Below are 25946 nucleotides of genomic sequence, written 5' to 3' on the forward strand. Positions count from 1 at the left end.
AACATTTATTAATTTCTCTTTATTTTATATACATATAGAAAATGTTTGGCACATTTCTTTTTAAAGAACATTATATATACTTTATCTGAACATTTTTTTATGGCTCTATGACTTACCAGCTAGTATTATACATTGATAAATTGAAACCCGAAAAGGCAATCTTGGCACTTCTTCACATTCATCAGGAAACTCTTTGCTCCATGGCTAACCAAGACAAAGCAGCATCCAGGCAGGAGAAAGTCTGATGTCTTTTCTGTGACTGTGGATGTTGTCACCGCTCATGTTTGGGCATAATGTCTCCTCTGTCCACCACTGCCATACCAGGCCTGCTTAGCTCCTTTGGGGAAACATCTGCGTAAAATTCAGCCACCACGGGGCAGTGATCTGACGCCACGCCACCCCATGACCAGTTGTCGGGGATCCAGGGGTTGGTCAAGCCCTCCCGCACTACCACACAGTGACCTGTTGGGCGAGAAGACATAAGGTGATGGGAAGGCAGCAGACATGAGGACTGCATGCAACTTGGACATGTATCAATGGATAATATCCATATAGACAATAAAAAATGAATGAAAGCTACCAGCAGATCTTAAATGTTTAATTATCAGGCTGATGCACTGAGGATGCTCGGTCTCAGTCATGTAAGAAACTCATATCTTTGAAATGATTCAAATGCCCTGTCATTGTCATTTTCACAATCCAGAAAGACTCATCTCGACTTGACTTGAGACTCGCTTTAGACTAGACATTCACTTGTTTGGACTAACTTGACTTGAGACTTGATTTTGAGTAATCTTGAGTCAACCAAGACTTAACTTGGAGTTAATAATCTGACACCTCACTGAGACTTGTTTGAACTGACTTTAACTTCAGCGTTGACTTGAACTTGTCTCAAATGACTCAAGTCTCAGTGTTGGAAGCGAACTTTTCCTACTCACCACCATATTGTAATCACACTTTTGTGTGATGTTTGCCTTGCTTGGTTGCATTTGGCAGGTGGTGGGTGTTAATCTCCAGCCCTGTCAAGACTTGACATGGACTAATCTTGAATGACGTGAGACTGGATTTGGATTTTACTTGAATAATTCAAGCCTGGACTTGGATTATCATGAATAACTTGAGACTCCACTTAAACCTGTTTCAACTGACTTTGCCTTGTCAAGACTCATTTCAAGATTTAACTTGGACTTCCCTCAGATAACTTGAAAATTGACTTGATTTGTCTGTACTGAGTTTGAATTGACTTGGACTTGTCTCAAGGCTTGACTTTTCTTGATTTGTCTTGATTGGCTGACTTGAGACCGCTGTCCAAAACCCCCCATGCAGTGCACTTACCCGAATAGATCTTCTTGAGGGAGCGGCTGAGCCAGATGTTGTCCAGACATCGGGTGCCTTGTGGTGAGCGTGTGCTGATGTTGGTGAACTGGGTGGATGGTACCAGAGCACAGAGCTTCTCCTTTCTCAGTATGTCCAGATCTGAGCTCTGAGGGGGGGAGCCAAAATCTCCCAGCACCACCAACTCCTTCTCACCTGCAGAGAAGCATATGGAGAAAACAGGTGAGAAGAGAATAATTCACCTTTAGGCAGAGGACACACATGACGTGATGTGTAGAGGAGGTGACTTTTACCGGTCTAACCTGACAGACTGACCTTTGAGTGTTTCCTGGATGCTGGGGGAGAGACGCTGACACTTGGCTTCATCTGTGTTGTGGTTCTTGCCGTTGGACTCTGATGCAGCTGTGGCCTGAATGTGGACGTTTACCACCGTCAGCTCATATGAACCAACCTAATGGGAAAAGTCAGTCATTTGATTCCGGTCAGAATCCAGCTTGCAACTAAACAAAACACACTGAGCTATCTGTTAGCACTGTACTAACACGAGTTAAGAAATGTGCTGTTGTTATGCAGCGACGATAGGTTTGTAGTTTCTGATGATCATTTTAGAACATATGGAGGGAGATTAAAGGATAATCACAGATTATTAGAATTTGGGTCTTATTTTGATTGTTCTGATCATCATTCCCATCAATAGTGAATCCATTTACAACCTGTCTGCCCTTTACTGCCTGCCTGACTTCTTTTTTGCAATGTCTCCATATTCCCAGATTTAAGTGATTGCTTTGGTTGTTTCAGTGTCATCATAATAGAAATAATAACCAAAACTACAAAAAATAAGACCTAAATTGTAATTAACTGGAATAATTCTTTCAACTCTGCATACCTGCATGGTAGTAGCTACTGAAACATCTCTAGCCAAAAGTGTTGGGCAAAATGAGAAGAGGTGATCTATTAAGGTCAACTGAATGCAGCTTTGTCTGAGAAAAGAACTATTGGTTTAGTGGAAGCTACATTTGCACATAACAACAACAGAAAGCCTTCATTAAAATGTATAATGTTAGCAGAGGTCAGCCTATGTCCAGTTAGATATCTGGATCTGAGATTTCCGCCTCCACCTCCACAATGGAGGTGAAAATATCTGCACATCTCTTTTCATCAGGACTTCTTCAAATGAAACTATTTCCATAAAATTGTTGAAATTTTTTGTTGTGGATTATATATTCACTTCCATTCTATTTGGCACTGATTCAGGAAAGATGTGCTGAATTTTAAATGGTTTATTTAAATGCTTTGAGCTCCACAATAGAGATTCTGTATGGAAAGATGCCACTAGAGGCTATTTCAAAAACAGTCTTTTTAGCAGTAATCTGAGTAAAGTGACCCTTTAAATAACCTGGCAGGAGAGAGGCTTTGGTGTATTCAAGGGAAGAAAAGTTAACCTCCATGAAGCATTCAGTCCAACAACACAATTGGTGTGTTTCCATCCACCCATTTTTACACACATTGCGATATTTTGTTATTTACTTTAATTATTAGAGAGGCCATGTCCTGTATATGGGAATGCATCCTTGCACACAATAATGGCACCAAACTATTTTCCACACAGTGGGAATGCTGCAGTCTGTTTTGGGAATCAATCAGTACTTACAGAAAAGTGAGCCAGGTACAGTCGAGGGTAGGTATGATTCCCATTGCCATTGACAACAGGAGACTCCAGCACTGCAGCATCCCTCAAGTCAATACCACACGAACTGTCCCACAGGAAGCCAGAGTAGCTTATTCCCTGAGAAAAATAGGATCATGGGAAAAGAAGTCAAGGCATTTTTAATATTTTCATACCCACTGCTTAAATAGCCTCAAACGCATTACTAATGAATATGTTATGACCACTTATTGCATCACAAGGTCATCAATATGAACTATTTGTAGGCTTACTAAACTATAACAATTAACTGTTTCTTGCACTGTAAGCTGCAATTATCAGTCCATTATAGAGACAGCAGGAAGCACACTCATTCATCTCTGTTAGCACAAATTTGAATGTGAATGCAGAATAATAAGGCAATGGACAAGATTCTGGTATCAGAAGCTTTCAAGTTTCTGTTTGTAGTCCGTTTGTTGTCCAAATAGTAGTGGTCAATCATGTTTGATGGAGACCGAAAGAGGTGGAACTCACTGGCAAAAATGCAATCTCGGAACACGTCGGATATCGTCTGACGACAATTTAGCTTCATGTCAGTATGTTTTTTTATTTATCTGCGTTCACATTCAGATATGTGTTTAAAGAGATGAGCCATTTCAAGTTTCTAATCAGACAGATGGGACCTGTTGGCCTGGATATCCATTATCTGGATATCCGCCGGCCTCATCGTCAGACGATAGCTGCTGGGTTCTAAAATTGCACATTCGTTGAAATGCAAATGTTACATGGATTTCCTGATCATGACTTAATTGGATTCTTTTCTACAGCACTGAATGAGCCTTGAGATAACTCTTGGCTGGGTAACCGCAGTATGCTGTGACAGAAGGCCTAATTTTTAGACCTACAGATTTAAGTATTATAAGATGAAAGATCAGCCAACACGGCTTAGTCACAGTTATCAAACTGCTTTGTTTTCTGCTAATTAAAAAGACAGTTTGGTAACTGAAAATACTCAGAGATAAAATGACCCTTCAGTGATCTCTGTGGGGAAACCTCTGCTTTGCAGCAGTAAGGAAAGATAGAACAACATGAGTTTGAACAAGACAGAAAATGAATGCAGAGTAACTTTTCAAGAACACTACTGTATGAATGAATAATGTATGTGAGTGTTCAACATAACAGCACAACGACGTACTGAGCCTGAGACTGTTAAATGCTTTCATTATTTGAATTTTATTTCTTTCTATTTATCCAGTTATATTGTGTTATATTATAGGTGCCAGAATCCTTACTGGATGGTCAAAAAGCTTGGTGGAACCCCGACCCCGACACCTTTCCACTGTCAGATTGATTTCTGACACAACACACAAACCAAGATTTCAGCTATTAGATTTAGTTCCAAAGTCCTCAGAACACTGTCTAGAAAGAAAAATGGTGAGAAAATGCTGAATCCAGCAGTTCTGAAAGATGACAGAGAGTTTAAAAAAAGAGCATCTTTGGGGACTTCAGTGGTTCTCTAAATGGTTATTTTTGTTGGCCTGGAAGTTGTCAAATTTAATTATGCAAAATCTAAAAAAACACTGATCCACAGTGTTTGCTTATAATTGCAGAATACATGTAAACTCCCCCCTGATGATAAACTACTGAACAAACTAGCCCTGCTATCATGCTGTCAGAGCGCCGGCCCGTTGGAGGTGGCAGGGTGTCTTAAAAGCCCTTGCTGTTATTTCAACCATCCGTCTTACGTGACTGAGGCCACTGACATGCAGCTGACCCTGCTCAAGCTTCTATCAGGCGTTCATCTACTGGCTGGTCTCCACTGTGAACAAACAGCACTCTGCTGCGTGCTCAGCGTGTTCCTGATGTCAGAGCTGATACCGCACAGGAGAGAGACAACCTCTATGAGCTGAAGAAATCCACGAGGCTTAGCTTTACTGTGTGGCCCATGCCTTTGAAAACAACACCGCCTCGTTATCGTGATAGAAGAAATAAAGCTGCTGTCAGGTTTGATGCTTAACATTTGGAGATGAGAAGGCAGATTTGGGCACTTGAGGACTGCTGATATCGTTGCTTGTGAATTGAAGTTGCATCAGCTGATGGTCAATACGGCAATGCAGCAGCAGTTTGACGTCCAAAGCCGCTCAACCTTATTTAAAGATCAACGAAAGCAAAGATACCCGTGCGGTTAAAGATGGCGGCCGTACCTTGCTGGAGTGTCCTGTGGGTTTTTCAGACACGACACTCTTCCACAGCCCTCGAGGCCATTTCCACTTGCGTACGCTGGCCAGCGTTCCCTGGTTTAACTCCACACAGAACTGCAACACACCACAGACAGAGGACATGCTGTCAGCGCTGTGCACACATACGTGATTTTTGTTACTTTCACTTCTTCATTCGGCTGTGATGTAAATGCTGATTGTAATTTTAGTCCTGCTGACACCCCTGAGAGGGAGATCCACAGTCTTTTGTAAAAAAAAACAAAAAAAACACATAATGTGTGTAAATACATGAACTGTAGCTAGTATGTAAAATGTTGAAGTGGTAATAATCACTCATACAGTCTGTACAGGTTGCGGCAAAGTGGCATATTAATCAAATAGCTTCAGTATAACATAGTTAGGCCTTCCAACTTAAGCTAGCCATGCTAACGTAGGAGTAGAGAGTCACTCCTGACTTTCGCTGCTTTCATCAACCCTTCTGAAAAGCTAGAGTTAATACTGAGATATTCTGGTCAAATGATCCCCTAAATGGAATGACTCATTCACTTATTCAAACATTTCAGCAGTTACTTTGTTAGCAAAAGCTAAAGCCAGCGGTCCTTGAGTGAAAATTTTGCCAGATTTTCCCAACAATTCTGTGAGCATTTCCATAAGCACAGCTGAAGGTTTGTCTGGAGGTGGGTCTTCACTTTTGACAACACAGGCTGCGACGTGTGCGTGCAAGGATCATAAGTATTAGTCTTTCGCTCACTGTTTGAACACTGAGATTTGTTCACAAGAACAACACACCCTCTTTTGACATTTGAGAGCAATCCCTTTACATTTAAGGATTATATTTGAATATTTACAATGTGTATCTGACTGTAAATATTAGAAATTAACCTTTGACTTATTTTACAGTTAGCTGTTCCACGAAAAGACTAACATTTTACATTACATAGGTAGTACCCAGGTATTAGGAATTCTTGTGTGTGTGTGTGTGTGTGTGTGAGAGAGAGAGACGGGGTACTTATGATGTTGTATAATACACAGTTCTGAGTTGTAGCCATACACAACACTGTTGCTGATGTTGATGTTGCTGATATATATAGTGTATATATACATATATATGCACACACACACGCACATATATATAAATATATACATATGTGTGTGTGTGTGTGTGTGTGTATATACACACACATCAACATCAGCAACAGTGTTGTGTATGGCTACAACTCAGAACTGTGTATTATACAACATCATAAGTACCCCGTCTCTCTCTCTCTCTCTCTCACACACACACACACACACACACACACACACACACACACACAAATATACACCCAGAGTACATAAAGGGACTAAGTATTTAGTTCGAAAACATCTCCTGATGTTTATCTGATAATTAAATGCCAGCATCACTTTATCTGTGTCTCCGTCTGAACTTCTAATCTGTCTCAAATACATGACACAGCTCAGTTCACATGGAGCCATGTGCTTTGTTTGAACACTTAGGGGCAGATTAACTGGTTGTCAGCAAAAAGGTTTCGCTAAGCAGTCACAGAGAAACAATACAGGGTTCAGTGAACTCAAATAGCCTCATCTCATCTCATCTCTCAGAGGAAATACAGTGAGAAAGAGGAAGCCTCCTCTGTCGACATCACAGAGAGGGGGCGAAGCGAGTGGAGGGGTAATGCTCTGGAGAACAGGCAAAGTTAACTTGGTGAGGAAATAAAAGAAGTGGGAAAAGGGAAGAAATAGAGCAGGGTTGCCCAAACTGGGGCCCCTGGGCCAAACTTGGCCAGCCATTCGGTTTGATGCCCCCCCAGATGTTTCTACTTTCTCCTGTTTATGTTGCTTTGTTTTTCTGAGGTTAAAATGCTCTTTAAACATGCAGGATGCCTAATTGTTGATTCTTCTTCATAATATGAGCAAAGGAGGCAGAGTGACACTTTGAAATCAGTCACTTAAGGGAACTTGGGATCCTTGTCCCATTTTGGATCTTAACAGTACAATAGGTGTTTGCTTTTGGCCCGTGGCCCACCATTATGTTTGGCCGACAGGGGAAAAAGTTTGGGCACTCCTGAAGTAGAGGGAGCTGTACAGAGGAACATGCTCATGAAGGCTCAGGTTGCTGCTCTGGCTGACCTGCCACTGGCTCTAAATTTAACCTGAGAGGCTCGCTGTGGGACAGCGGGAGAGTCAGAGGAAGCCCACCTAGTACACACACACACACACACACACACACACACACACACACACACATACATGACCTCTCCATGACCGTGCTGACATGACATCCACTCAACAATCTGCAGCAATTTCATAAGAAATAGAACAATATTTAGACCTTTGACTTATATGGTTTATGGTTTATATTTACAAAATCAGTGAAGCTGATGAGGTCAAACACCGAATACACTGTCTCTGTACTGTTTTCAATATGAGTATGAGTATATGTCAAAAGCAAATGATCATCCTGACTTTTTTGGAATCACGATTGTACAAGAACTATTTCATTGTCCAAAATCCCCAATGTCCTGCATAATCAGTTACCATATAATAGTAATTCCATAACTTCAAAGCTTGGCATGCATCAAGAGGTTGTTTTAAACCTCCTGTCTCAAAAATAAATGCAAAACAATGTACTGTTTTGGACAGAGGAATGGAAGTATGGAATAGTTTGCCATCAGACATCCCATTAAACGATGTTGTGATATATTAGTTTGATATCCCTTAAACACATGAAGAGATTTTTTTGAAGGGGGAGCTTTTCATTTTTCCTTGGAGCCGGGCTCGAAGGATAAAGGGTGTCGCATGTTGTACCAGTCTGCAATGCTTTTCGAAAAATAATTTCTAATTAGTGCTGTTAAAATTAGTGAAAGTTAAGCTTAAGGCAATTTGACTGAACACAGCTTTACTGAGGAATAAGCAGCACGTGAGCACACGTGAACTGAAATAACTACTGTCTTAAAACTAGATTTTCACACAGGGCGTTTTTCCCAGAAACAGCTGCAAGATCAGGGGATGATACAGGACGTGCCTTGGTTGACACTGTGCTTTACAAGAGCAAAGTTCTTTGCACATAATCAAATTAGGGGCAGCTAAGTGACGCACTTGAACTTAGCAACTGTTTGCAACCACAGTGTATGCAAAAAATGATCATCTGCTTGAGATATTTCTGTTGGAATCTAAGCAAAGTGATGGATGAAAGTGAGCCAAATGTATGACAAGAAAGCTACAGATATCAGTCTCAGATACTTGTAACGTATTGTGAAACATAGGCTGCAAAGTTTTGGGGGACACTGTTGGACAGATCTCTGGAAGCTACTTGATATATTTTGTCCTTACAGGCACTGAAGCACAAACCATTGCAGTTTAACAAGAGCAGCACAATGCTAGAAACATTAATTAACACTGAAGAAGTGTTAGAAAGGCTATCAGGTCGCCTCACAGTGCTACCACAGCTCCATCAGGCTGCAGTGAGACATCCATTCACTGTGACCTGCGCTGTACTTTCACTGGCTCATCGCTGACTACGTAATAAAATTATTAATAAAGCAATTTCTGACTGTCTGAAGATTCACTTTACGTTGCAGTCCCCAAGGGCCATTGATGCTGTGAAGCGTACAAGGATGAATGGCTCGCAGGTATAACTTTGCCAAAACACAAATCACCCTCATAATTCAGCCTGTGAGGACCAAAGCGCGGGCCCAGCATGGAGTCAAGGCCCTGGCAAAGAGCCCAGGCTGGGAGGAATCACCTGGCAGAGCCGGAGAGTCCGACCGTGACACCTGGTTTAGACCAGGTAGGAGAAAAACACTGAAGCACGGGCTCATTTCTCACTGCCAAGGATTTAATGATGTGATCAGTAGATCGAGTGTTAATCAGCCGTCCAGGCAGAGGACGTAAAACCTTCTCACTGTGCTCTCTCATGTAGAACACAAAGTTTCTACTAAAGCCTGAGAAAATAATCTTGTCAGCAGGGTTATCTTACCTTGAGCTTGAAGAAGAAACATTTAAACAGAGAGCCTGTGTTTCAAAGTGCAGGTGTGCAGTAAAGTAAGGATATCTCAGCCTCTGCTGCATCGATTTGGACTTTCCACTTCGAAATCTGTTTTTCACAGGCCTTCCAATCTCAGGGAGGCGTAATTCCAAATCTCAGGAGAGCCCTTTTCTACATCATTGTTCACTGGCTCTGTATCTCTAAATCCATTAAGCGCCAAATCATAAGTTGGTTAATTGGTTTGTACTGGTTACAACTGGCTTGTGCCTCTAATGGGACAAACTACAATGCGAATGTGTCAGTAAATAGGCTACGTGCTGAGTTACAGGTCCAGCAGACACAGAGCAACATTAGCATTCAGCATGTTTCCGTCCATCTGATGAATGTCTGTTGAAAATAAATCTGAATCTCATCAGGCTGATTTCATGAAGACTGAAAATATCTAGTTGTGTGACTGAAGCTTCTTTCACTTCCTCAGGTGAAAACCTGCCAAGGTCACTCTGACTGAAATGTGAGCTACAACTACAATGTGAACTAGAATGGCTTATGGTTGTTTGCCTCCACTAAACAGTCAATTTGCAGTTTTCATCCATGTCTGTCCAGACTCATATAAAATATGTAGTGAAGACTTTGAAAGAATTGAATATAAGGTCTTAAGTGAACCTCTTGGTTGAATGGAAGTTCTCACTATATTGACACGTATGACTCAGTGTTTCTGAGGAACAGTATGACGTCACAGTGAAGTTGACATGTGACCTTTTGGTTATGAAGTGTCATCACTTCTTTTATCCTATGAGACATTTGTGTGAAATTCTGTCATAATCAGCAAATTAATGCTTGAGTTATGGCAAGATTTGGAGGTCACAGTGACCTTTTACCACCTCAATCTAATCAGTTCATCCTCAAGTCCAAGTGGACGTTTGTGCCAGGTGTAGTAAAATTCCCTGAAGGTGTCCGTGATATGTCGCCTTCATGAGAATGGGACAGACGGATGGACAGACAACGTGAAGACATAATAGCTCCGTTCACGGCTGTCGGCGGCACAGAGACATAAAAACTGAACTGCCTCTTCAAAGCAGGATGGACAAAGGAAGAAATTTAGGAGCAAACAACAGTGAACTCACTGAACCTTCAGAGGGGTGCCAGATGACGGTCTGGGGCTGCCAGTATCCACACAACACAGAACAACAAGAAGTGTGTGTGTGTGTGTGTGTGTGTGTGTGTTTGAAGCATTTAGCCAGGATGGTTAATCATGAGTTTGAAACGGAACCACAGACAGAGGGTTCCTTCACGACAAAACAGAGGGCAACAGTCTAAAAACTGGCCCACGCTCTCTGTGTGACTAATCACAATACACGTCCACAAAAAGGTGCAGTGAAACGCTTTCACAGACATTTAAACTTCCTCACATTTAACAGAGCGATGCAGTGGAGGGTATGTCCACCAAAGGTCAGCCGCACCTCGTGTTTATGATGACATAAGTTATCAGGATGTACCTGTACATTTTTTATGTCAAAGTTATGACAGGATCTTCTGACAGTGTCTTCAGCCATGGCGGCTGGAGCCTGCGTGTCCCAGCTCAGCTCCTCTACCTCCTTCCCAAATTTGAATTTTATAGCTTCAGCAACTGACAGGATGGAGACTAACTTTAAACTCAAATCCGCTCTTCAAAACATCCCTTCAAAAGGCTATGGGCGACGGACTGGAGAAGAGACTATGCAAAACTACAATTCTAATAGAGCTGATAGAGCACCATGACAGAGTGCAGTCTCTAACTATAGCCAAGCATAAACCTGTGGAATATTAATTTTGGAATACAGCCCCTTTGCATTAATAAAACATGTCTCCCTCTGTTCTTCAGACTCCTCTGTTTCTGTGGTAGAGTCTAAGCTGGCAGGCTGAGCTCAGTCAGGACGATGAGCAGCTTACTGCTCGCGAGCTCGGACACTAATTTGACACATCCCCCGTCCATAATTTCAATGGGAACTGCTGAATTTGCTGCATGAAATCACTGGTAGACTGTTTTAGATTACACTGACAGATGGTTATCCATTTGCAAATACATGCAGAAGCACGAACAATAGTCAAACTGATGTTTAATACAATAAAAAGCCTTCCACTGTTTCTCATTATGAGACCAAACCCACATGTTCATAATTAAAGCAGGATTTTTATAAAACTAGACATTTGAATAAATACTAAATGATTCCACTCAATGTTGCTAAATGCTCATATTGAATTAGGGCTAACATTTTTCTCATCATTACATCATGCTATCTTTAGGTATGACATTTGAATGCGGTATACTTAAGAGTTCCTGTGCAGGGTGTAAAATCCCACTACACATCATTTAGATCATCATCTGTTCATAAACTCTGCAGTGAAACATTCTTGGTATTCTTTTCAGGGTGGCAGCTCTTTAATGTCGAGTTACCCAGTACTCACATTCTACTACAGCCAAAGTAATGCAAAGCAGTTTCAAGACTTTCATTTGAAAATATGCCTTTTCAAGGCCTAAAACAGAAAGCTTGAGCTTTGAACAAAATGCAAAAAACTAAGGCACAAAATGTAGTTTGGCGAGCTGCGGCGCACCAAGTGAAGTGAGAGATCTGAGAGAGAATGAGGAACATTTCTCATTCACTCTGCAGGAAGAGACTCTGCAGGCAGAGCAGATGAAAAGAGAGGCTGCTAATGACTCAGACAAGACAGAAGAGATTGGAAACCAGGCAGAAAATCAGTGTGGGAGGCTGGCAGGAGTGAAAACACTGCAATGTGGGCTAGCACTGTCCAGAGGTAACTCATCTTCCCACCACCTCCCTCTCTCTGTCCAAAATACTCTGCAGCTGACCTACTTCCCTTTCCACAGAGCTCTGATTTCTCTGCCCAGGATCCATCTGGCAGCCAATACCGAAAGTGACATTGCGCGTATGCAAAGAAGTGTAGGCTGAACAGGAACACATCACACTGCTCAGAGCACGCTGCTGAACTCTGACATTTCATGGATACTCTGACACCTGTGTATTAACGCAGGCGACCCACATCGCTGCTCAGGAGGAAGAGGCTGATCTCGCTCAACAGCACCCTTCCTGTGTTAGTGCTTCTGTTTGTGAGTTTATCCAGTGTTTTCCTCTGCAACCACACTGGCTGGCTGACTTCCCAAAATTCCATGTCTTAAGGCTCTATCACATCAATTTCACAACAAGATCAGTTCATTTCAGAGCTTTTGCTCTCGGGGGCAATCTTTAGACAGCGTCGACCTTCAAGGGAACGCAGGGTCAGAGAGCTCGATGCTATCGTAGCATGTTAGCTGTTGCATTACTCACTTCTATTTAACGTCTGTCACAGCACTCATTGGTTTATATACAGTTAGGAGACAGAGGTCAAGGCCACACATGCGTCTTTTAAACAACCAAGCTAATAAACTTGCTATCTGACAACCACTGCAAAAAGTATCCCTGTAAGAAGCTAGTCACTACATCCCACCACGCTGCTAGCAGGGTTTATTTCATGAGGAGGTGTGGAGCAGCTTTTTCCATCAGCACTCCATGTACAATAAGAGACAATGATCTATGCACGAGACGTGAGTGACAGTGGAAAAAAGTGGTTTCATCAGGGGGAGGACAGGCAGGGACATTTACCTTCAACTCCAGCATTCAGACTCATATCTAACCCAATCCAATAATATGTTCTTGACTTGCTTTTGATATTGAGTTGAACTGGGATATAATGAAATATGGATTTAACACTGATATTGTGAGTGCAATGTTTTTTCTTTAAGATGTAACATTGACACAAGGACTTAATGCTGGAATTTTGAACACTCATCCACCAGATCAGCAGAGTATTATGTCATGTAATAATCTCACTCAATATTTCAAGACAGGTCTGGCTCTAAATATGCAGTAGATATGTGAAGAAGCTTAAGTTTATTAACTGTTGTGTATTTAATATAATATCAGAGCAAATCATGAGGTGATCAGGCCATCCAACACAAATATCCTTGAGTGCTAAAAACGTGGAAAGCTACAGGTTTATGTTTCTGTGAAATTTGCTTTCTGGGATGTCAGTCAGAGCTCCCAGCTGCCAGCCAAAATGCATCTTTTTGCTAAAATGTTTCGTACTTTTAAAAAGAATGTGAATCAAAGATGAATGTATCCTGATTACTGACGCTGCTGCAGAGGACACCCTCTAACCCATAGCAACCACCGTCATATTTATAGTCATGAAAGCACAGGAGAGCGCTAACACAGTTCAAACCCAAATGTGAGCCTAGAAATAGAAGACATTTACACTCTGGAGACAGGCACAGAGAGAGAGAGAGAGAGAGTGGAAGGAAAGAGGGAACATTTGCACAACAGCAACACATTAAATAAATGGGAAACACTGAGTGAGACTTTCTGAGTGCTTTTCCCTGAGAGGAGTCATCTCATTTACAGTGCTGCAAATCAAAACAGCTTACTACACGTACAGTAACGGTGCTCTCAATCAACCATTGTGACCCCGGCAGACTTTACCTTATCAAGAGCCTCCCGCTCCAGCAGGTCCTGCACTGCCAGTAACTTGATGCTGGAAGCAGAAAGAGAGGATGAGTTCATTTACATATTCACATTTTGACTGTATGTATATCAACATTTCCACATCAAGCAGCTGATCTCCACACGCCACAACCCGCTTCACTGCCTGAATGTTACTGACTGCTGTGGCCACCACTGAGCTTAAATAAAACTGGTTAAAGCCACTTCTGTACTTATAGCATCTGATGGATGTTATATAAGTGCTTGTAGAGCAATGAGACAGTCCCGCTGCAGCTGGCACAGTCTGTTGTGTGTTTGTGGGATAGCTGTGTGCACTGCTGGCGAAAGCACGGTCTTATTTGAAGGTACCACTCGGGGATGCCAAAGCCAGAAATCTAAAAATCTTCACATGGTCACTTTAAAAGGACACTTTAAAGGGACACTATGCGACTATTGAACAGCTCCCAGCTTCCACATTTACCTTTTACATGCTAAAACAGTAAACCAAGTAGCTGTGAAGTCTTTGGGTGTAATAAAGTGAGTAAGGGTGTGTTTTGTTGCTTAGAAAATCTGTTGAGTCATTTCCTGTTTCAAAAAATTACAGTCTTACTTTATATCCAGCTATTTTGGTCCAAACACTTTGTGAAAACATCCTGTTTTGCGTTTGTTCATGCTTCAATAAATCCATTAATATCCACCTGAATTACCTAAATGTTAACTTTCTGAACAAACTGAAAACCTGTCCTTCAGCCTTTAGTTTCCAGCAATACAAAGAACCAGAAAAAAAAATCTAAATAAACTCATATTATTAAAATTCACACAATCCACAGAGAAGATGTGTCAGTACTGCCCACGCTGTTTGATTCATGGATGGTTTCTAGGACACAACAGCACTGAGTGCTCAGCATCAAAGATGGAGAGTAGAGGCAGTCAGGATCCTTTGGATCAACACTCTAAAGGCATTTTCTCACTTTATTCTAGTGGCATCCAGACATACAGATATGATAGCTGTGGTATTATTTGAATTTAATATGTCTGTTACTGAGATTTCTGCCTATACTCTAACACACTGACAAGAGTAGAATTTTGTCAGCGGTGCTCACTGCAATGAAAATTTAGATTTACAAATTCAACGGCAGCATTAGTCCAAAGCGCTCACTGTGAATAGTCTTCAGAGGAACTACAGAACAAATAGCGTGCTGTAAGTTGAGTCAACTGAACCGTTAAAGCTGGAGTAACTACTTTATTTTAGAAGCATGTTCTGTGTATTTGTCAAAACTCTCTTCACATCCTGACAGCAATCAATATATCAAATGCTGTGAGAAAAAAAGGACGACAAACTGGAGTCTGTGGTTGCTGCAGGCCTGTAATGAACCCATCCAATTGTTTCATTTGGGCATATTGAAATGATTGGATGGTTTACCTGTCTACCTGCCTACGCACCTGCCTACCCACATGCACTATGCCATGCACTCATTTCGCATGACTGGAGTCTTCCACAAGGCTATCGCTGTAGTGAGCTAGTCCCACAGGAATGGCAGAGACAGAGCAGCCAAAATGTCCCAATGCTAACATGTTAGCTTGACAGCTGTGAGCATTAACTTTAGTCACGTTTGTTCTTTATGTTCTTTATGATAATGTCAGCTGTTTTCTTACATGTAAATGCGACATGAGGTAGTTGGATCCAGCACACACCCACTGTGCCAACAGACTCCGGTTCAGCAGCTAACCCATTAGCACAAAGCAAACACCCACACATTCATGTGTTTCGAGGGAGTGGCTTTGGAGATTTTTAGTTGGTGTACTTTCGAAATCTATCTTATTCTTGCTGGTTTCTCCAATTGATACAAAGACAGAAAGGAAACTATCGAGGCCACGAGTTGTAGTAGCAACTTTCAATCAATCCTCCAATAATGTTTTCCATACCTTCCACATTCCATCCAAATGTTGGATTTCTATAGTGTTTAGCATAAACAGTAAAGTTTCGTAATGTTAAAACCAGGGCTTTTTTTCTATTATCATGCACACAGTAATGAGTCAGATAGTGTTGACACAACAGATACAAGTGGCACTACCCAAACTGGATCCTCAGCATAATAAACAGCACAGTTCCTCAGGGCAAATTCAATGTTTTTTTTTTTTTTAACTGGCAGAGAGCTGAGAAAATCTGACTAACTCTTAGCGAGGGAGTTTGGACTGGTGTCCTATATTCTATCTGCCAACACGTTATTGCGCTGTGAAGGATCAGCCTTTACAGCCCAATAAACATTTATCTGTTTACTTTTTAAATGATTTTCCAGACCAACAGTCAGCACAATAAAAAGCAATAGATTTCTGAGAGGCACCAGCACTTTTCCTCCAGCCTCCATTTGGCTCCGGAGAGGAACTGCTTTGCAATGTAATTAGCGACAGAAGCGAGGAAAGCATTCCTCACTATTTCATTTGGATTAACGTCTTTTACTAATGGCCTCTGCACATGAAGAAAATCTGGTGTAGTAATAAGAAGGAAATCAAATAAGTTCCCGAAATCCTGCTAGTTGACACCCACAGTCTTCACGAGCTCAGTCTGAGCGGCTTATTATATTAGAGCCAGAGGTGAAAAACTGCTGCCTCACCGAGTTACACAAGACATGATTCTAATACACACACTCACACACACTCTCGGCTCAGTCTGCAGGACCATATGCTAAACTGATTCACTGTGGTGCAACACAATGAAATGAAGTTGGTGGCAATGCTGTGACCTCATTCACCTGTAACCTACCAATCTGAAATCAGCCACACAGAAAATCACATTGCATAACAGTCTTTTCTATTAGTGAAGTGCTGCTGATGCTGCTGTTACAGGAGCTCTGTTAGCACTTCAGACTGAATCGCATTCACTGAGCAGTGTTCCGCTGAGGCTCAGTGACCAGCACCAGCAGCACGTGTAATGCAGGCAGTCAGCACTAGAAGAGTTACAACACAAATCTTCTACGTGGTCGTACACATGCTGCAAAGGCTGTGAAGCCGTCAAGGGTAAATTCAGCCATGAGGAGACCACCTTCTGCACTGGTGCACCGACCGCCATGTTGATTCTGTTATGCAGCATTCAGGTCATACGGGAAAGATGGCAGACACCTCTCTGCCTGAGGATATCATTCACCTCATCTTCAAGGTTTTACAGAAAGTGGAAACAAGTTCTTCAGTGCAACATGGCACCATGTCATTTGATAGCTACAAGAGCCGAGAAGAGTCAATCCATGGAGCAAATAGGCTCCAGCAAGTAACAGTGACTTGTGCTTGTGGTGCAAATTTCTACATGTAGGGTAACTAGAAGTACAGGTGATTGTGTTTAAGAAGTTTAGTGTGTGTAGTTTCACAGTGCACACTCGCCTAACATACAGCTGTAGGACAACATTAAGCCTTATCAAGTCTACAGCAAATCATGACGCCTGGAAACAGGACAGTAGTGTTTCCTGATGTGTCAGCGTGAATCATCTTGTGATGATTTTTGATAAGATGTCACCTCAGAAGACTGTAGGTGTGGGTGTTTTCATACAGCACCAGTCTCTGTTGCTCTTTGGGTTTCTGACTAAACACCAGTACGCACTGCTTGGTGTAATTAGGACTTGTAAGAAAGCTTAATACAGCCACACATTTGACTTTGGACTCTAGGCATGTCAACCTTAATCCTAAACACATCCACTCCCCCATTCACTGTGACTGGAATTAGAATCAATTAAAGCAGCTGCTGATGCATATTCAGCACACAGCTAGTACAAAAAGTGAAGGATACAGAGGTGAGGATGTGAAGTGAAGGGAAAAGATGTGTGAAAAGTCTATTTAGACACCTCTTGAAGGTGAACAGGCTGAGCCTTACACATCCTGTGCTGGGCCTGGCTGATATGCTGGTGTGCCATTCAGTGGATTTAATGCTGTATTCATGAGAAAAGGGAATGTCCAGCTTTCAAGTAGTCATAAATTCCAATTTGTTTGTTCTTACTCAACATGCATGTGCTTTATAAATGACTTTTGACTTCAGATTTTCCAGCAAATCCCAAACTAAATCATACAAATAAAGCCTGCTATGCTGGAGACTAACGTTCAGCACAGCCCACATTACAAGACTGTTAGACGAACAAACAACATACTGACGACTTTGCAGGTCTTACAGCCTCATCAGCAGTCAGGCTACAAAGGTTTGTCTTGAAGGTGGTGATGCAGGTAATGCAGTCATTAAAATCAAGGTTCATCCTTCAGGGAACCTGAATGAGCTCAGTGAAATTAAATTCTGGTAAGAAGGTCAGGGGATATCTTGGAAGCATTGTGGACTTTCTGAACAAAGGAAGGTGCTAGACGAGAGCTTTTTAACTTTCCAAAATAGAAGTTGATCCTCTGGGAACCATGAAGGTTTCATGGTAACATGCAAGATGTTAAGATTTTTATTTTACGAAGCTATGGCCATCCACCAATAATCAAATAGAAAAACTGTGTGCAACTTCATTACTTTGAGTATAAAGAGGTTTTCAATCAACAACTACTCAAAATGAACGGTCACAATGGAAACAGCAACAATGGATGGCCAGCAAAGACCGAGTGTCTTCAGGTTTAGGGAACAGTGTATAAATCTTGCTATGCTTCAGGGAGCTTTAATAATTAAAGGTACCCTGTGAACTTTTTGGTGACTAGCGAACATGTTTGTTAGGCCTCAAGGTGACACTGAATATAAACATTATTGTGTTTGTTTACAAAAAACAAACACACTTTTATTTTCTAGTTAGTTTGTCAGTGGACATTAGCTAATGTTGTCTGTTACAATTAACTGTGTACATTCAATTTCTATTTGCAGATTCTATTTGCAGAGAGGCTGAGCACTTTTCACACAGCTGGAAAACACTACCATGTCCAGCAGTGAGGCTAGCCTCACGTTTCTGCATGTGCTGTTAGTACTGTAATGTTTTGATTGTGTTTAAAAAGTTTGGTGTAAGAGCAAAATTGTATGGACCTAAGGTGTTTATATAATTTCAGTGTGTAATGCTGATGTAAGACACATCCAGACTTGATTATCTACAGTATCCTGAAAAGCCACAGTCATATCAAGGCCACAAACGGTACAGCAACTCTTTACATCACAGTACCATTGAAGCTCTATTTACAAATGGACCTCTAGTATCAATAATCCGTATTTCAGTTTTCATGCAAATCCACGTTTCTCCTGCTTGACCATGCTGCTCCACAACAGCTTCACATTACATAACACTGACAGTCAGTGAAATCACAAGCAGAAACTTTGTCGCCGTTGCAATCAGCGAGTCCGCAGATCCTGTTTTCAGAACAAACAGGCCTGCAGTCACAGAGACAATACCCCTTTCCTCTCCCGTAGGTGTGATCACTCTGCACAATGAAAGAAACCCTCACAGACTCCCCGCTGGCTAAGATCCTGATCCTCCTGTTTCTACTGGCAGGGATTCAATCCCAGCACACCCTGAGCTGACCTGAGGTTCAGCCATGTCATCAGGACATGGAGGATAATTCCAATAAAGTCAATGATGCAGCTAGTGCTGCGATTGTTCTTTCAGGTCTTCAGAGGCCTTGCAGGACATAATTCTGATGTAAGTGATCATTAAGAAGCGATGGGATTTGGCAAAGACACACATAAGTACAAGAATGCAACCAAAGGTTGCAGAAACACACTGTGACATCAAGGCTTATTCTACAGTGTCACTGTGACAAAAGAGGCTGTCGTAGATGCAGTGAACTTCTAGGCTCCATATCAGTTTCTGCTTTACAGACATGAACAGAACGTGATGGAACAAGACCGAGTGTCTGCTTCAGCATGTGTCAGATTAAGGCAAATCTGAGGGCAGACACAAGGTTGCATAATCAGAAGCGATGAGCAGCAGCAGTGCAGATGACCTTGAACATAAATAACGCCTCTGTGGATTTTCTAGCCCTGAATGAGAAAAGGGCTCCAGGCTGCAGTTCACCACAGCACATATAAAGAGCGCACAGCCTGATGGGGTGCTGACAGTGGTGATACATGCACTTCTGTTTCGGGGTGGTTCATTTCAGACCACTGCTGTCTCGTGGAAATTGTCACTTTGGTTTTGGTTCTTCTATTGGCTGTGCAACCCATAGCTTTGGTCGCTGTGAGGTGAAAAATCTTTGGTATCTAACATCAATCAGTCATTCATTGACAAAGATATACAGCTAGGAACATATGGAAATTAAAGGATTTAATGAACTCATCCTTATATCAAGTATCCAGCTTGGTAATCTCTGTATTTTACACTGACCCATAAATCTCCACAGTCCCTCCGGTATTTCATGCATCTTTTGTTTCAATCTCACTGATTAAAGTGAAGTTGCATTTAGCTTACAAGTGGCCACAGTAAGTCACTTTGATTTACTGCTGCAGGAGACAAACAAGCCCAAATCAGCTTCGCTTAGCAAAAGAAACAGTGCTGGGAGCACTGTATTGGCCCGACTGACTCCTGGCTGGCAGGACTTGCTGGGCAATGCCCCTAACTCACTGTCCACCCACAATAAAATGCTGCGCCAATGGAAATTTCCACATGAGCACCCAACACTCTGCGTCAGCTCAGCACAGACCTCCTTTGCTGCACCCTGTCCTCATGACCTCAGCACCCACGCTGGCCTCAACCTCACTGGATGCCTTCAGCGAATCAGATTGTCTCAGTGAGCTTCAAGCACTGTGCTCTAACATCACTAAAAATGTGAATAGCCACCATGTTTATGATAGTTCTGTCAGTCTGTGAAGGGATTAAAAGAGTGTGTGACGCTGCTGCCAAACTCTGTGCCTGCCTTATCTCATAATCCAGGCCTGCTGTATAAACCACAGATGTTGGGTAAATCATCTCAACAGCTGCACTGGGCTTGGGTACGTTGCAGTCAATGGGTAGATTTGCAAAATCAGACATGCAAACATAGATGTACAGTCTTGTTCAATTCTAAAGCCTTGGAGAGGCGCTGTGGTGGGTGAAAAATGGATTTTGTGCTATCAAATGATTCCTGTTAAGATGTGAGATTGTGGTTAATGAAGACCAGCCAATTAAAGATATTTTGAGAAATGCATTAACTGCTCCCTTCCACTTCCAGCTCCATACTGAACAAACAGACATGAGATTAGAATCTATCTTCTCTTCTCACTAGCATCTAAGCATGTTTGCAAAAATCTTGAATTATTCCTTTAAGGTGACAGTTAAGACCTATGGGGTGAGACAAACATACTTTGCCAACAGGCCTTTGCTTCAGTGGACATTTCAAAGCTGAAAAACTACAAAATCACAGAGGCCATTCATCCTCAAGCAGGAACCAACCTGCCTCTATGTTTCTCCACTGATGTTCCGCATACAGTACAGCAGTGCATTTATGACAAACAACCTCTGACCGAAAACCATAAACATGCCATCATGAAGTAATCAAACTGATTCGAGTACAGCTGGAAGAAACTGAAGCTGTAATAAAAGCTTTATCTATTATGCATTATCAAATCATTAATTATTATATTTTGACATGTCAATTTGTGAAAACTATAAATATAACAGTTCAAATGAAGCAGAACTGGACAACATGTATGATGTCCAAATTGTGTTGTTGGCATGTTATATTTTCTTATTGCAACCACACCCACACTCCATCCTCTATGGTTTTATGGTGCATTCACGAGCCAAATGCTTTTCATTTCTGAGAAGCTGGCCTGCACTGGATGCCACCATTGTTAGTTTAATGCTGACATTTCTACTGAAGAAACAGTTCAATGAGACGATACTGCTGCATGATTCAGAAACTATGAAATGCACTCAGTCCTACCACGTCACAGCTGTTCAGGCCTTTATGCAGTCAAAAACAATGCCAACGTGACTTTCAAATTTAGTCTAATTATTTAATGAAGAACAAAAGTTCTTGGGGATTCACTGGAAGTGCTACTTTCCTCTCAAGCCTCTACGTGGGCCTGTCAGTGTGCAGTGGGGCATGGAGAGACAAAGAAAGCATATTTGTGCTGGTCACTAACTTATAGGCCAGACTGGATTTTGCTCGCAGTGGTATCAAACCATTAGGACCACACCGTTCAGAATATCCACTGAGAGGTCCAGCAGGTATGTTTTTCAGCTGTTTGATGTGCTACAGCTGGCTGGCTAGCTAATTAGCTACATACCTGCACACTGGTGCTGGAGGTGCACCTTTCCTTCTAAAGAAAGAGCAGACGCAGATCTGATTAGGTAATATAATTAACAAGAGTGACGACAGCAGCTGCCATCTGTATGCCTGTCACTCAAAGAGCAAGCAACTCATTATCATTTTATTGGCTTTTCTGGCTGCAGTGTTAACACAGCACTCTGGACTATCCTCTGTTAGCCACCTCTGCTAGATGAACGAATGGTGCAGATATGAAACGGGAAAGGCAGGAAAGCATTTTAACGGCTTTAATCATCTGTGCTTGAATACATGGTTTGATAGCATGTACTCTGCAAACACGATAACTAATCTGTCAGATACACAACCGAGTTGTCATTAAGCAAATAAAACCTAACACAGAGCCAAAGAACCCACAGCCTGCTATGAGGCTGCGTTGGCTGACTCTATGAGGATGTAGATTTCTGTCTTGTGTTTCTTCCCTTTTCACTCTGTGCTATTCTGAGGAACTACAGCTAGCTTTTGGTAGGAACTCTGCACTCTGCGTGTGATGTCAGCTGGCCATCCCCTACCATCATCAGCACTGTCAGCAAGGTCAGGGGTTGACCACAGACACAGAACCGCTGAAAACAAACCCCTGCGACTTGACATTGTGCTGAAAAACGGACTTGAGTTACCTTTTGGCTTTAAACTTCAGCTTGCTCAGCTCTAGAAACTGAGCGTTCCACCTACATGATCTAAATGCACGCTTGTTTCTCCTTGACTCACTTTTCAATGAGGCGAAATCAACTATTCTCACAGTACATCACATAGCACGGAGAGAAAGCTGAGCGTCTGTGGTAGCCATTTTTGTCTAAGTAAATGGATCAGCTGTCAGGTTTTTGGTAAATGACACTAGCAGACTTTGCCAGGATCTTAATTTTATCAAGACTTCCTCATTTTTCTGTTTTAATTATTCATTTCCTGTGTGCATTTAAGTGTCAGGTCGACAGAATTGTGAACTGGATGAATTGAAGCTGTCACACTGCGGGGATGCTCTCTCTTACAGACCTGCTTTACAATTCGGACAATGACGATGGGTGTTGTTTCTTGCATAAAACTCTTGCTTAATGCGGCTTCGAAGTTGCACACTGCTGCAAAACACATTAGGTGCCATGTAAATGTTTCAACATTGCGAGAGCCAAATTCTTCTGTGTGACACAAGACAAGAAGCAGACTGGCGAAGCACAAAAAAAAAAAAAACCTGAGTGAACGCTCCAGAAACAGAAACGTCCTCCTGCAAACTGTCATGAGGAAAGAGAGGATCCCTGGAGCAGATCTGACAGCAACACAGCTTTTCACTACTGCCGCCACATTTGCCAGCTCACACCTACACCCTGATCCATATTAACCCCGCTGCTGAGAGCGAGTGGCGGCTCTTTCGCTTCCCGTCAGTCTCGTGTGTGAGGCTGACTAATGGCTGGCTGATGACTAACATCAGCAGGCCCAGGAGGCTGTGGTGGCTGAGCGCAGTTTGCTGTGTAACCTTTGGTAAGTGGGAGTTCATTGAACTCTAGTAGCTCTCTGCTTGCGCCTGGAGGAAAGCCAGGAAGTGTGTAAGCTCAGCCTGGATCTTGTGATTGCTCAAACAGCGGCACCCAAGCACTGTGCAAACACGTCCTATCTCCTCCACAGCCTCCTCCTCCACCATAACAATGATCCCTCCAATATCACCATTAAGGCTGTTACCCATAGCTTGGGAACACAGGAAGCCGGAGGCATGAGTGAGGGAAGTGGTGGAGATTTATAAGAGGGTGGGTAGGTTTGGTGGGAGATGGAAGGGAGGCAGATCTAAGATGGAGCCAGAGATAACCAACAGCTCTAATCAGAACACACGACACTCAATCCTTGATCAAATGAATCTGTCCTGTGAGGCTCCAGGCCGGCTGCACTGGGTGTGGTGGAACTTTATGGATGGCTTAATAAATGTGAATGATTACAATCAAGTTATATGTATAAAGGAAATGTCACACAACAAACTCTTTTCAGTAAATTCAACATTTTGTGTGCCTTCATTATCAGCAAGTCTGCAGCTGGCCAGAGGCATAAAGGCCTCAGTATGCGTCAAAGGCCTGTTTGCACCCAGGATTAACATGTGTTTTGGGTGATCCAATCACAAGTGGACAGCTCTAAATACGTCAGTTATCATTTCTGTTTGCCAAGACAACATGCGTTGTTGTTTTTAACAGGTGGGAGGCAGCAATGCACTTCCTCTGCCTTGTCTGCCGGAAATTAAAAGAAGAAGAAGAAGTTGCGATATGAATCATACAGTTTCTATTTTCCAAAGAGAAATCAGACAGTGTGTTTTTTGTGTGTTCCATCCACAACAATCCATTTTGCCTGTTGCTGTGGCCTCTTCTTGCTTTTCACTTAAATATGACAGCGCTGGTGGACAAATGAGTACGTACCTCAACTTACACAAAGGACATCAGTGGAGAAGGTTGTCCTTCAATGTGGTCCAGGACACAATCTGAGGTTTGAGTGATCTGCTCTCAATACGTCCTTGTTGCGTCTTAGGTACATTCACACCTGTACTTAGAGCTGTCCACTTGTGATTGGCTCTCCTAAGACACCTTTTAATGCTGGTGTAAACAGGGCAAAAGAAAGGGCTGGTTGAATTGTTTATCAGCATCCCCGATTTTTGTACCTCTCAGAAACAGATAACATGTCAGTTACATCCACCTCACTCTGTCCCAGGTGTGTGGAGTTATGGAAGTAGTCAGGGTTTCAACTTCTCTCTCAAGCTTTTATTCATCAAACATCACTTCTGTCACTTTCACAAGCAAAATCACGTGCAACACTGTTGACAGGAAGAACAGACTTTTTGCCAACTGAAGCACACTGAACCCTTAACAGTCCTGCACAAGCCAGCTTTGAAGAACATCAACAAAAGCCCTGCAACTGCATCCTCTTAAGGTCTCAGTATGCTTCTAACAAACTTGCTTGTACAAAGTGTAATCTGAGTATGTCTTATGGCAAAGGTGTTGTAGCTGTTCTAAATGACCACACTCCAGGGCTGGATGAAGGAAGCCTGCTCTCATAGAGACACGCTGGACACACTGAATTCTCTCCTCAGAAACATTCTTGGTGTTGCACTTAGTTAGTGTGAAAATAAAAAAAACAAAGCTTGAAAAGGAAACTCACAGCCCGCCGTGTTTCACGTGACCCTGCACCTGACCAATCACGTTGGGGCATGGTTGAATTATCTGGTTTGGGAAGTTACGCAAACTTTCACAATGATCCCACTGTCAGAAAAAACACTATAAGGAAATCTAACAAGCAGTTTGTTCAAATACCGCATAGAGCTTTAGGTTGCATCATATCACCTCTTGTTACCTCAAACAGTCTGTTAAAGTTGCATGTGACCACACCACAAAGACTCCAACCACCAGCTAGCTGGACGTCAACATGCATCTATGTTCTGTGCCTGCATCAAAGAAAATAACTAGTATTATTCTGTATTTTTACTCCCCGACAAAAAGGAGATAAAAATAATGACAAAGTGTCCTAAATGGGTGAAATCACTGTTTTACAGGCTGAACTGCCGCTCAGGCTGCGCAGATGCCTGACAGAAGTGATACGAAATATCTCCAAAGAAGGATAACAAAATTACCTGAAGAGCACTGAAACATTCAACTTCAGCCATTAAGAACAAGGAGGATGTTATAATCAGACGTGTTGGCTGTAGCTACCGAGCTAACTTCATGGTTATTATGTTGGAGAATGTGGCTCTAAGCAGGATCACAGGTACAGACACTGAAGTCACAATAAGGTCGACTTGGTGTCTTTGACATATGAATTGATGATCAACTGATGACGACAGCAGATGATTTGATGAAGATCTTAAGTCATATCCAGTAAAGCATGTTTTCTTTTCAGCAAAGTAACATTAAAATCACCGATTTTCAAACAGACTTTGGTATGGGGGGGCCTCTCCATATGACAGAGAACACAATGTTTCACAGCTCGGATGGTTCAAATGATGGCTGCATTGTAAAGGATACTCATTTTATCAGCGATGATGCAGTCAGATGTAACAGCATTTCAACACTTCCTGCAGGAATGCC

The 25946-nt window shown here is 42.2% G+C and overlaps 1 protein-coding gene across 1 annotated transcript in view; it reads right to left on the bottom strand.

Annotated features, from left to right (window-relative positions):
• The window catches only part of eepd1 (endonuclease/exonuclease/phosphatase family domain containing 1), a 29548-nt gene continuing 3602 nt past the window's right edge, over positions 1-25946 (bottom strand). The window contains exons 3-8 of the mRNA XM_076755392.1: positions 13702-13753; positions 5185-5295; positions 2987-3121; positions 1651-1786; positions 1336-1530; positions 1-462 (exon numbers count right to left, since the gene is read on the bottom strand). Of these exons, the coding sequence (XP_076611507.1) occupies positions 272-462; positions 1336-1530; positions 1651-1786; positions 2987-3121; positions 5185-5295; positions 13702-13753 (820 nt within the window). The 3' untranslated portion in view covers positions 1-271. The remainder of the gene's footprint in view (positions 463-1335; positions 1531-1650; positions 1787-2986; positions 3122-5184; positions 5296-13701; positions 13754-25946) is intronic.

The sequence above is a fragment of the Chaetodon auriga genome, chromosome 17 (assembly GCF_051107435.1).
Source record: "Chaetodon auriga isolate fChaAug3 chromosome 17, fChaAug3.hap1, whole genome shotgun sequence".
Lineage (NCBI taxonomy): Eukaryota > Metazoa > Chordata > Actinopteri > Chaetodontiformes > Chaetodontidae > Chaetodon > Chaetodon auriga.